The 12,565-nt window shown below is 36.6% G+C and overlaps 1 protein-coding gene across 1 annotated transcript; it reads right to left on the bottom strand.

The window, feature by feature from the left end:
• Positions 1 to 1,802: 1,802 nt before the first annotated feature.
• Positions 1,803 to 11,753, bottom strand: LOC140158351 (aldehyde dehydrogenase 1A1-like). The gene is made up of 13 exons (XM_072181443.1): positions 11,724 to 11,753; positions 9,973 to 10,077; positions 8,672 to 8,812; positions 8,340 to 8,469; positions 6,284 to 6,474; positions 5,385 to 5,498; positions 5,013 to 5,115; positions 4,614 to 4,798; positions 3,919 to 4,083; positions 3,624 to 3,781; positions 2,451 to 2,525; positions 2,160 to 2,199; positions 1,803 to 1,835 (listed from the first exon to the last, which is right to left on the bottom strand). Exons 1-13 carry the CDS (start codon positions 11,751 to 11,753, stop codon positions 1,803 to 1,805), a joined length of 1,470 nt encoding a protein of 489 aa, XP_072037544.1.
• Positions 11,754 to 12,565: the final 812 nt, after the last annotated feature.

Here is a 12,565-nt window from a genome sequence, read left to right as displayed (position 1 = left end):
TACTTACCTGTACAAATCATGTTGATCTATAGTATTATATAGCGGGAAATCCCGAATTTTCTATATTACATGTCCTAAACTAATATGTTTGATATCAAGGTATAGCTGTAGGTATCTTCTATCCAGTGATATCACAATAAGTACAAACATTCCCCATATGATATTGCTGTGGTTTAATAATGTGAGTGCGAGCCCGTGAAATTGAAAAATCCTTAAAAATCATACGCAAAATATAGGCCAATATTGTTGTTTTTGCTTTAAAATCCCCGCCTTTTTGCTAAATATTACAGGGATGACTATTTATAGCTTATATAGCAAGTTAAGTCTACATAGCCTTAGGACAACCAGTAATTCCTACACAAAAGCCCCAAATAAAAAATGCGTGCTATGGTTTACACGTAGTTGAATGCGTATTCGACCTCTCTCTGCGCAGTGGTAGAGACATTTTGGATACAGCATAAAGCCGAATAGCTGTTAAAACGCGTTTTGAGGGATATATCGATTATTTCAGAACATGCAAGTATTGCCAATAATTCTTGTACATTCACTTTTATAATATACATTTCAAATGAGTGCTCACAAATGTTCTAAATTTTTAGAAGGACGAATGGGATGGTAGCAAGATTTTCAAACGCCGGTTACTCAGAACAGCAATTTCGGATATTCGGCACTCTGCCATATTCATAACGATATGATAGAAGTAACATAAACTCTTTTAGTGTCTAAGAAATTATTATTTAATATAAGACATTATGAAATTATCTTCTGGGCTAATCTACTCTGATCGTGCTTATCATGCTTGGCAATGTTTTTATTTTTGTGTCTCCTTTTGAACAGCTAGCAATGCATGATAATTATGTCAATATGTCTCTGGCTGTTCAATAGAAAATTAGAAGCAACAGTAATTAAAATGTACAACTTTATCCAGCTTTGAATAAAAACTTCAAAACTTTTACTTATTTTTTTTAAAATAGCAGTTGTTCTCTGATTCCAACCTTGAATAACAAGACATAGGGGCTATAACTTTAAAAAACAAAAACAAAATTTAAAAATATTACATACGTTTACACGGTTAACCGACCGGATTGTGGTCCGCTTAAACGGTTAGACAAATTACCATTAATTTACACCCCTAGGATAGAGTAAATATGACAGAAAAAAAACCAAGCGTAGATATTTAGGTAACAACCCTAAAATGCATGGTTAAGCGTTTCCGTACTGCTTTCCAAGGCCTTGTTATAGCGTTATAGTGCCCAAGTGTGCCAAAAATTCAGCTTACTATTTAATAAGGGACGCACCATTAGATTCTCAGGGGGGGGGGGGCATGGGAGTTTGGGTCAGGCAGTTTTGTTTTGTTTTTTCGCCTCCGAGAGCACCAAATTTTTTTTTTTTTTTTTCAATTTTAATGTAAATTTTTATGCAAAGTTGGGTGGGGAATTTTTTTTTTTTTAATTATCAGTGAGGCAAATTTTTTTTTCGTCTCACTAGTTGGCAAAGTTTTTTTTTTTTGTCTCACTAGTGGGCGAAGTTTTTTTTTTTTCAAAAAAAACTCCCATGCCTCCCCCTGGAAATCTAATGGTGCGCCCCTAAGGCAAGGAGGATAGTATTCTCACAGTGGACAGCTTCGCCCTTCTCTACCCTGGGTGCGCCACTGCATGTCATGCACCAATGCCCGACATATCACACGGCACACCCACCGTAAATTTTCGTCAAAATTCATAGATTTTAAGATAGTTCTATTGATTTGAACATGATTATTCTGTTTCTTCATCTTCTTAAAGCATCAATTCCTGAGAAGCAAATTAAGAGTTCTTTTCTGGAATTTTGACGATAACCTGAGAAAAAGAAAAAAATTCATACTATAGCTTCGATATGCAAAAAGATAATATGTGTAGTAAACTTCCGGTTTAGCTTTATTTGTTAGTTTCGAAACTTAAAAGTTTATTTTAATTGCAAAATTCATTATCTGCATGAAGCATTGAATATAATTATTTTGGCCGATTGAAACCATATAGTTAATAGTCGTGTTAATACGTAACAAGAAAAACAAAACTTTTTGTGATCATTGTAACCAATATTTTTATTAATTTTTAACATTAGAGCTCTATTTCATTTATTTTGTATTCTGCAAACAAAAAGTAAAATGATCAATATCTTACCGTCTTGATCTCGCAGTACTCATCAAGTCCATCCTCACCGCTAAGTAACAAAGAGAGAGAAAAAAGTTAATATTCATTGGTTATCTGGGGTTGGCTGAGATAATCTCCCGAGTTTTTTACTCTATATTTTGAGGATCTAAAAAGTGAAATGACTTCGAAATATACAAGAAACACGAGCAAGCTTAATTAACCTATCGGTAAATCCCATAATCCTGTCGGCGTAGACCTGTGATGCGTTCCTACATCTTTTTTCATAATCAGTACAATTAAATGATTGTCAATAATCCTTACCCCTCACGTCCAATGCCGGACTGCTTGTAGCCACCAAAAGGAGCTTGCATTGCAAAAGCTGCGTAAACATTCACCCTGATTAAATGAAATAAGAGACCAGTTTTATGGTTTCAGGGGCGTAACAAGCGGGGGAACAGGAAGTCCATGGGCCCCAAGGGTTCAGAGGCCCCGAGCACAAAAACGAAAATTAAATAAGGGCTGATAATGGAGATAATGATAACAGATTTACCATTGCGCCAGATGGACCCGGGTTCAAGGCCCCACAATTTGGGGGCTTCAAAATTGTCCTATGCATCTTTCTTTTAACCCAATAACAGCATGTTTTTTGGCCAAAATAGGGCAAAATTGTAACAATTTTCCGCGCTTCACGCACATTCAAATAGCAAAATTAATTTTGATCTGGGGCTAAAATTGAATTTTTTCACGTACTTTGCGCGCAAATGTTCTAGCAACATCGGAACAAAGTATGTTAGTGTCCCTCTATATTATACGTAAACCAAAACTTGGCCTCTGACTTGAGTGCGCATGCTTTCCTTGGCATGTGAGTTCGGGCCTCCAAATTTTGCCCTGGCCTAGGGCTCCCATAAGGTAAATCCCGCCATGGTTAAAAGGGCCCGTACTGCTCCTTATCCATGGGCCCCTGATGCTCTTGCTACGCCCCTGTATGGTTTTGTAGATTTTTAAAAGGGGACATATGGGAATTATCAAATCTGGATATGATTTAGAAAAAGGTGTGCTATATCTCCGATGTGCAGTTCTTGAGTTACAGGCAAAAAGGTCAAATTTTGGGTCTCCACAGGATAGAAGATCAAAAATGTTCAGATCTCAAATTGTTCCGGTTGGAAAACATTTTAACTGAAGAATAGTTCGTTTTATCTCAGGTGTTTCGTTACCAGGGTAACAGGGCGAAAAAGTCAAAGCCCATTGAATCATGTTAACCTTGAACCTTGTGATATTACTCAGATAAAACCAAGAAACTCTTATTATTTTGTTTAAACTCAACAAGCGGAACAATTTGAGACTACTTTTATATAAAAAAAATTGGAGCATTTTGGACTGCTTATATCCTAGCATAAAATGGATTGAGGTTCACAAAACTCACGTTAAAATTTTACTTTTCATTTTACTATGAATTGCATACTTTCTTCTACTGAGAACCTACATTTCACTTACCAAACGTATCCTGCTTGGATTGTGTTGGCAATAGTAAGAGCTTTGTTGATATCATTCGTAAATACGGCTGCACCAAGACCATAACTTGTATTGTTAGCTCTTTCGACAACTTCGTCAATAGTTTTGAACTTAAAGATGCTTTGTACAGGTCCAAAAATCTGAATGATACAAATTGACAATTATTAAAAATACTAAAATACTAAGTGCATCAAAGATTGAGAAAATTTGGTATGTGACGACACTGGTATCAATAATTTCCAGACTGATTTACTATTTGGGAAATATTTCTCATTACCTCTTCTTTTGCTATCCTCATGTGATCTTTGACGTCAGAGAAGACAGTGGATTCAACAAAGTAACCTTTGTCTCCATGCCGACCACCACCGCATTCCAATTTGGCGCCTTCTTTCTTCCCGCTCTCTATCAAATCCATGATTTTGTCCACTTGTACCTGTTCAATCTGAATAAGATATCATATGAGTAAAAATGACGAGGTGTGGGAGATATGATTCATAAAACATCCTGGCTACGCCACTCCCTAAAGTCAACAATCAACGAAAGTCTACTCGTCACTTCTGATTCTGTTTAACATACAATTATATGTCGCGCATAGATTAAGTTTAAATCCGCAAGACCCAGCAAACACAAAACATTTTACAGAAAACGTTTTATTGTCGGGTTATATACAGAGTATAAAACGTTCAATAACGCTCAGAAAACACTTTTTGAAAACTATGTGCAAAACATTTTAACATGTTATCAAAGAGTGGACAAAATATTTTGCTAAATTTTTTTAATGTTTTCATGACTTATATGTCACATTTTGAATGAAATGAAACGTGTTTATGACACGTTTATAACGTTTCAAGAACATTTTTGTGTTTGCAGTAGAGACACAAAATACAGAGGAAGCACGCCAAAACGAATACAGCAAAACTAACAGGACAGCTGAAAAAAAAAAAAAAAACATGTTTCAAGTAGAGTAATTACCTGAGGGCCACCTTGTATGTTCGGATCGTACGGATCTCCTATGGATCTTTTCCTTGCTCTTTCTACGCTTCTTTTGACAAATTCATCGTAGATTTCTTCCTGTACAAAAGTTCTGGAACCGGCAATACAAACCTGCCCGGAGTTAGTAAACAAACCCACGTGACTCCACTCAACAGCACTTTCCACTTTAAAGCAAAATAGTAAACGCTTCAGTTGCACTGCTTATCGGTCAACTATTATATTATTACGTAATTTAACAAATTTTGAATTCCACTTTCATCGTTGTACTTCATATAATTTGACATACGGTCACAAATTTAACCAAAAAAAAATAAGAAGAAAATTTTGTTTTTATTTATTAAAATGAGATAATGCATTATATTTGTGCTCAATTCTTACGGTCAGCATCGGCAAATATGATGTTTGGGCTTTTGCCACCCATTTCCAAGATTACTTTCTTCAGATTGCTTTTGGCAGAGCTCTGCTGAATTATTCTTCCAACCTATAAATAAGTGTATGCATATGAAATGTTAATATGATAAAAGGAATATACATATAGATTTACTTGTAATATCAGGTACATTATAATATGTATAGTACTTTTTTAATGGTTCAATGTTTGTATGCGTTTAGTTTCCAGAAACTTTTTTTAAACACACTGCTTAAATTTGTGTCATAAACTGGCTGCGTAATGGCATAAATGCATTTAAAATGTTAACCAATAAAGGCCTCAATTCCGAACCCTGTGGTACACCAAATCTTTTAACCCACCTCCGTTGATCCAGTAAATGAAACCATATCGACATCCATGTGTTCACTTATGGCTGCCCCGGCAGTCGGTCCATATCCTGGTACTACATTTACAACGCCAGGTGGAAAACCAGCCTAGAATACAATATCATACCATAAATACCAGTTAAGATTCAAATAGCAACAAGTATTTTGTTCTTTCTTCACATCATGAGAAGACCCGGGAGAGCGTGGCGCAATGGTTAGGGAACTTGCCTTTAGTGCATGAGGTCCCGGGTTCGATTCCCGGCGGTGGCGATTTGCTGGGATATTGACTTGGAAAAAAGTCTGAAATTAACTGGCAACTTCTGTAGATTAACTTCAGACTTCCGCTCTCCCCATGGTTTATTTAGAATTGGGTAAATGAATCATGAAAGTACTCCGTCCTTCGGAGGGGACATTAAGCCGTCGGTCCCGTGTACAGAGAGCCATACCTGTACATGTATCTCGCAGCCAGTTTCGAAAAGAGTAGGGTGTTAACCCCTGACTGTTCCCAACCCGTCGCGGTGTTCAAATGGACCCCAATGGAAATAAGCTTCAATAGAGGCTTTCTTGGGTTATACAGGGTTGTAAAAAACCCGAACAAAATCAAATCAAACCAAACCCATTAAGTGAGAATCTGGGTGATTATGTTAAGTCCCTTTTCCATTTTGGATAGGAAAACCCCCATTAGTTTCATGTAAAATTGGTGGCATGAAGAAATCGCACAGCTTTGGTCAGTCAGTCAGTCAGTCAGTCAGTCAGTCAGTCAGTCAGTCAGGTCAGCCTGTCAGCCCTGGTGTATACTATAGTAGTTTACAAAATTGCTATGACTTGGCGCTGTGATAGTTATTTATAGTAATTATTTTATCACTTCAGTAACAATCCACACATTTACTTACCTCTTTTACAAGAGAAGCCAGATACAGTGCTGTCAATGGTGTCTGTTCAGCCGGCTTCAATACCAGTGTATTTCCGCAGGTGAGTGCATTTCCCAATCTTATCAACGTGAGGATTATAGGAGTATTCCAGGGAATTATTGCACCAACTACGCCGATTGGTTCGCGTCTAGTATAGCAGAAGTAATCACCATCTGCAACAATTGATGGTAAAACTGACGGATTACATCGGTGTCACAGTGCATCGGTATAATGTATCGAGAAGACCAATGCACAGTGTCATCGCCCCGATATCTTCATGGCAGAAAATGCCATGGTAGTTTGAATCCACAGCCGCGCATGGCCATTGTGTTCCCACCTGTTTAATAGTTTTTAAACGGATAATGGGCTGAAGGACATCCGACTAAGGCTAATGACATTAGCCTGTAACTGACCTCTGTACGGTCAGCGAGCATACATACGCCATTGTCATCTGCTTTTAGACTGCATCTACGATAGTCTCCTACACAGCCAGTTTGTGTCATCAGTCGGTCTGACACTCGTCGATCCTGTAGGTTCGTTATAGCCACATACAGTCTGGCCCGAGACTACCTCCACGAGGGTCTACGCTGCGCTATTTAAAATCTGAATTTTGGTCACTTTTTCAGCTCAAGACGCACGCTAGTTTCTCAAGACGCTAGCTAACGACGATAATATCTGTTGAACATTATGTTCAAGTGCAAGGAACCAGATCTGGTTTCTTTATACGAAATCATTTACGGGATATATTCATCATTTTGTACCCCGGTAACCAAAGATTTATCGTCTGAATATCAATCGTGCATAGCACATTTACGTGTATCGACCCCGTGTATTCATTTCAGTGTCTCTGGTTGTATAATGTAATTATTAACCGGGTGATGTCGGTGTGCAATGTCTTTCCGAAGTTTAATCGCCGTGAGGTAAATTGAGAAGTTCCAGGGAATTATTGAAGGAACGACGCCGATTGCTTTGCATCTGGTATAGCAGGAGTAATCACATCTACAATAATTATTAAAATTTGCGGGTCGAAAATGTGCAGGACCTATATTACATTGATCATGTTGATATAATATACATGGCAAATATGAATGGAAACCTGTGCAGTACAATGTATAATTATGGTATACAAGAGAGAGAAAATAATTCGGAAAGAGGAGAGACATATTATTAAAATAGAAGCCCAACAATTTCGGCAACCCGCAGTAGGTGATAAACCAGCGGATGGTACTGATATGATATTTCTCAGATATGATAGAGGTATTCGAGCTTCACAGTAAATCAGAGACCGTGAACAGTGGCGTAGCTTGTGGGGGCCAGCTCGTCATGGCCGTCGGTTCATGTGAGGCCGTGGATAGACGGAAGGCGTTGGTAAAAAAAATTGGGTTAACAATAGACCATTTTTCACCCAGGGTGACAGAAAAAAGGGTAGAATTGTAAAAAAATTATGAAAAATTGTGAATTATATTTCCGTCGGTACATTTACAAGTTGTGCCCCCTCGGTTCCAAAATCCTGGCTACGCCACTGGCCGGGAACAGATTGGACGGCTAATGACATCTTTGCCCAGCAATTTTTCTTGCATTGTCTTCTTGTACTCGTTCCATTAAATAAAGTCGTGTGAAGAATCACATTACTGGCCAAAAGGTTAAGGGGGTACTACACCCCTGTGGTAAATTTGTGACTATTTTTGCATTTTTCTCAAAAAATAATAATACACTGGTAACAAAAGTTATGTATATTATTGGGGCAAAGAATCCAATTACTACACTGAAGTTTCAGTGACTCACGACATGTGGTTTAGTATATATGATAGGAAATGAGGTACATCCTAGCGGTACCTTATTTCTTATCTTAAATAACGAACCGCTTGTCTTGAGTCACTGGAAATTCCAGTGTAGTAATTGGATTCCTTGCCCCATTCATATACATAACTTTTGTTATTACTGTGTTATTAGTTTTTGAGAAAAATGCAAAAATAGACATAAATTTATCGAGGGGTGTAGTACCCCCTTAAGTAGCATTATAGGCGTGGTAATTTACCTATTGGAATAGTTTTGCCGTGAATCTTATCTGACCATCCTGCAAGATATCGCAACATATTTGCCGACCAACCAGTAAATGGACGAGACATCGTGTGATATAGCAGGCCATTATCCAAAGTCTCCAAAGACTGTAGAATACGAAATTTAACAAATTAGAACAAAACATCATAATTTATTCATTGTATTATAATATCAAAATACACGATGGTAAATAAGCATGACGTGTTTTATTTTTGGTTCTCTCTAAATATTTGTTACCAAATGTTTTATATATTGATTTATGCTCTCAAAACATGTAAAATATTATAGGTGTTTAATTGTTTACCGTACCGCTAGGTAATCAGCATCTCGATCTACCAGGTCAGCTAACTTATTCAAAAGACGTCCCCTCTGAGACGCATCCATGCGGCGCCATGGTGAACCAATTTTGAAGGCGTCCTTTGCAGCTTTCACAGCCAGATCAATGTCAGCCTTTAATGTTCAAGTGTGACAAAAATATGGAACAGATAAAAAAAGTTCAATGATTTAAAGAAAAATCCTTATCACATTCAATCATATTCACTGTCGCCATCATCATAATAGTGATGATCATAATCAACGTTGTCGTGGTAATCCTCCTTTCTTTCTTTCTTTCTTTTTTTTCAACTTTCTTTATACAGGGTAGTTCCTTCAGTGTAAAAGCACTGCTATTCTTGGAGGCCCTGTAACATACAGGGTGTAATTTACTTAAACACATGTATTACACAAATATTACAAGAAAAATGTACAATGCCATTATAAATTACAAGTGGTTTGTGAGAGCTCTTAATTTACATTCACTTAGGCTCAAGGAATTATAATTAGTGCGAGTGTCAACATCAACAGAAATATTCCACAGATTTGCTGTGATAAGAAGTGAATTGGAGGAAGTACCTCTTGTGTTATGATTATGTATGGATTTGGTAAACGAAAATTTGGAACAAAGATAATCAGGAGGCAGTTATAATAAGAATATGATTTTTCCACCTATTATCTAGTTTGAGCCACTTGAGAGAAGACATCATTGAATTATTAGTTCTGATATCAGCAGAAAGAATGATTCTGGGAGTTTGTAACTTGCTTGACAGAGTAAGTGAACAGTTGGACCAAACATGACTGCAGTAATCAAAATGTGGCATGACTAGAGAATCAGCAAGTTTTTTTTGAAAATATAATTTGGAAGATAATATTTAACACGACGTATAACACCACAACGTTTGGAGACATTGCATGCAATTAAATCTATATGATGTGACCAAGTCATGTGACTATCAAAAATAATTCCAAGATATTTGAAGTTGTCAATTCTCTCAATAGTTTCACCCTCATAAATTAAAGAAATATTTTGGTACTTACTATACTAAGATTTTGAGGTGTACCAAAAAGCATCAATTTAGTTTTGCTGATATGGTTCTCTTTAAACCAGCTGGCAATTTTACACATGTTAAATTGAGACTATTTTGAAGGGATCTGATGAGCTACCAAGCAATGAAGTATCGCTGAAGACACATTACAGAGTTGTTGTTAATGATGATTAATTGATGATGATGCTGTTGTTGTTGTTGTTGTTGTTGTTGTTATTGTATAAAAGCCTTACCTTGCCTAATTCTTACCTTGTCACCCTCCTGAACATCGCATATCGTTTCTCCAGTCGTTGGATTAATTGTGCCAAAGGTTTTGCCGCTTACCGAATTCGCCCATTCGTTGTTAATGAAAATCTGAAAAAGAAAAGGCGTCAAATTAATGGTTCACGAATTATTAGACTTGGTTCTCTTCCTTTCTGAATAATTCCACTATATGGTGTTTTTTGTAACAATTAGGACCAAAGGTTTCTTGGGACCATTGGAATCGGCATAACATGGCACTTTCTCCCTATATAATTGCCTCTATACAATCCCAAATGTTTCGAATTTTCAGTAAAAGTTCATCAATATTTTACACAGTATCAATTTCAAACTTGCTCATATTGTGTTGAAAATATAACGGTTCCAAAAAGTAAGTCCCCCCTAAGACATTTTAGTATAACCCAAAAACGACTTGATAAATGTTCTTGTTTTAAAGTTTGGAACATAGGCTGATTAGTTATGCATCAAGTGAGCGGGTTTTTGTTGCTACTTTTTATCATCTTCATTGCAAAATGCAGCCATTTATGAAATTTTCGGCCAAAACAAAGTTGCATTTTTCTACATAGGCTTTTTGTGCTTCAATTTGTGTTTGACAATTTTTTCCCTTTAAGTGAGTAATTTAATCAAAAAGAAGCATAATTTAATTAAAAATTAAATTTAAGCTTTTCCTGATTTAGGTGTCACACATTCAAAAACAATTTTTATGGTTCAGTGAATAAATTAAAATGAATGCTGCAGCTTATTAATGTCTTTCAATAATGAATAGGCCTTCCTTCATGTGAGATGACTTCTAGCATCGTTCTTCTCTGCTGTTGGTCTAGCTGGTTCCCCGCATGCTGCAGGATTTGCTGCAAAGTCCTATAAGGTGGTGTTGTCCCTCACTTGTCCGCTTGTAACAAGTTGAGTCTTGATAATGGCCACCCATATAAATGTTTTTTAACCATTCAAGGAATAACCACTTGAAACAAGTGTATAGGGATCCAGCATGAAACATCTAACCAGGAATCTGTTGGTCCATTGGTTAAATTAATCAATTAACACAAGATTTATCATTGAAGTTACAGTTGTTCCTTCCTAATCAATTTTACAATGAAAAACTTATTAAATTTACGCATTTTAAAGCATACAAAAAGCCAATTTAGAAAAGTGCAACTTTTGTTGCTGAATAAAATTTCAAAAATGGCTATATGATTACTCACTGAACCATAAAACATGTTTGAAATGTGTAAAAATTAATTCATGAAAATCTTAACTCAAGTTATTTTAACAAAAAACAAAACAAATATAGAAACATTCCTTTTTGATTAATTTTCTTCAAGTGATAGAGGTCTGAAACCAAAAGTCATGCATAAAAGCCTATGTAGAAAAGTGCAGCTTTTTTGTTTGGCCGAAAATTTTATAAATGGCTGTGTTTCTCAGTGAAGATGATAAAAGATAACAATAAAACTCCGTTCATTTGATGCATAACTAATCAGCATATGTTTCAAACTTTAAAACAAGAGAATTGATCGAGCCGTTTTTGGATTATACCAAATATTCTTAGGGGGGGACTTATTTTTTGGAACCGTTTACCAATGTATTTCGCTAGTCATAAGTTAAGAAAATGTATAGTTTTGAGTTATTTTCCAAAAAGTTAAAGGGCAAATTTTTGGCTCATACGGATAAAAACTATAACAATTCACATTAAGAATTAAAATAGGTCAATGACAAAAGGCCTTAATATTTTTTTCATATCGTACCTGTGTGTATTTGACTTCTGGAACAGACATGTCTGATTTTATTCCTACTTCCTTTGTGACAGAGCTATAAGAAAATATACAAAACGTTGAAGCTATTATAGGCAGCATGTACGATGAACGGTGGCAATGGTGTGACCTAGCATAACAATAAACGTGCAAAGACAATATCCATACCCTATTGCATGTTTATGTTGAATACGTTTTGTGGTTCAAAGTCCTAAACAAGATTAATATAATTATTGTCTCTCCGGGGTTTTCCTGACGAAAACCGCTGTACTCTGCAAGCTTCTGCAAATTCAATTTGACAAAAACACGACAATTTGCTCCGGAACAGTGCTCTATGATCAGGAATCTAAATACCAATTATCCCCATTAATCATGCTGGCATTTTTAGCAGTCCCACTCTGAATGAACCCCACTGAGTGTCATCGCCCCGATATCTTCATGGCAGAAATTGCCATGATGGTAGATCGAAGCTACTTGTTCTTCAACAGCCACGCATGGCCATTTTGTTCCGACCTGTTTAATAGTTTTGAGACGCAATGGGCCGAGGGACAATATTGACAATAGCCTGGTGACTGACCTCTTTAGATGTCAGTGAGCATTGTGCGTAATCTGCTTTAGACTGCCTCCACCAGTGGCCTACGCTTCGCTATCTTCCGTGACCCGAGTGTTTACGAACGAGGGCAGCTGTCATTTTCTTTTTGTTCTACACATATAAAATCAGAATTTTTGTCAGTTTTTGATTTCAAAACGCACGGTTCTTTGTCAATACGCAAGCTAACGACTAGCATATTCTCAAGTTCAACACATATATTCAAGTGCAAGCCTTTAATACAAGT

This window comes from Amphiura filiformis, chromosome 8 (assembly GCF_039555335.1).
Source record: "Amphiura filiformis chromosome 8, Afil_fr2py, whole genome shotgun sequence".
NCBI classification, from domain to species: Eukaryota; Metazoa; Echinodermata; class Ophiuroidea; order Amphilepidida; family Amphiuridae; genus Amphiura; species Amphiura filiformis.
This window is presented reverse-complemented; position numbering and strand designations above follow the sequence as displayed.

Bases quoted from the DNA above. Each gene is read 5' to 3' on its own strand.
- LOC140158351 (XM_072181443.1), bottom strand. From the start codon at position 11,753: ATGTCTGTTCCAGAAGTCAAATACACACAG. The intron at 6,475-8,339 runs GTAAATTACCAC...CAATTGTTGCAG, and splicing joins CGGCAAAACTATTCCAATAG to ATGGTGATTACTTCTGCTAT. The intron at 2,526-3,623 runs GTAAGTGAAATG...TCATTTAATCAG, and splicing joins ATCCAAGCAGGATACGTTTG to GGTGAATGTTTACGCAGCTT.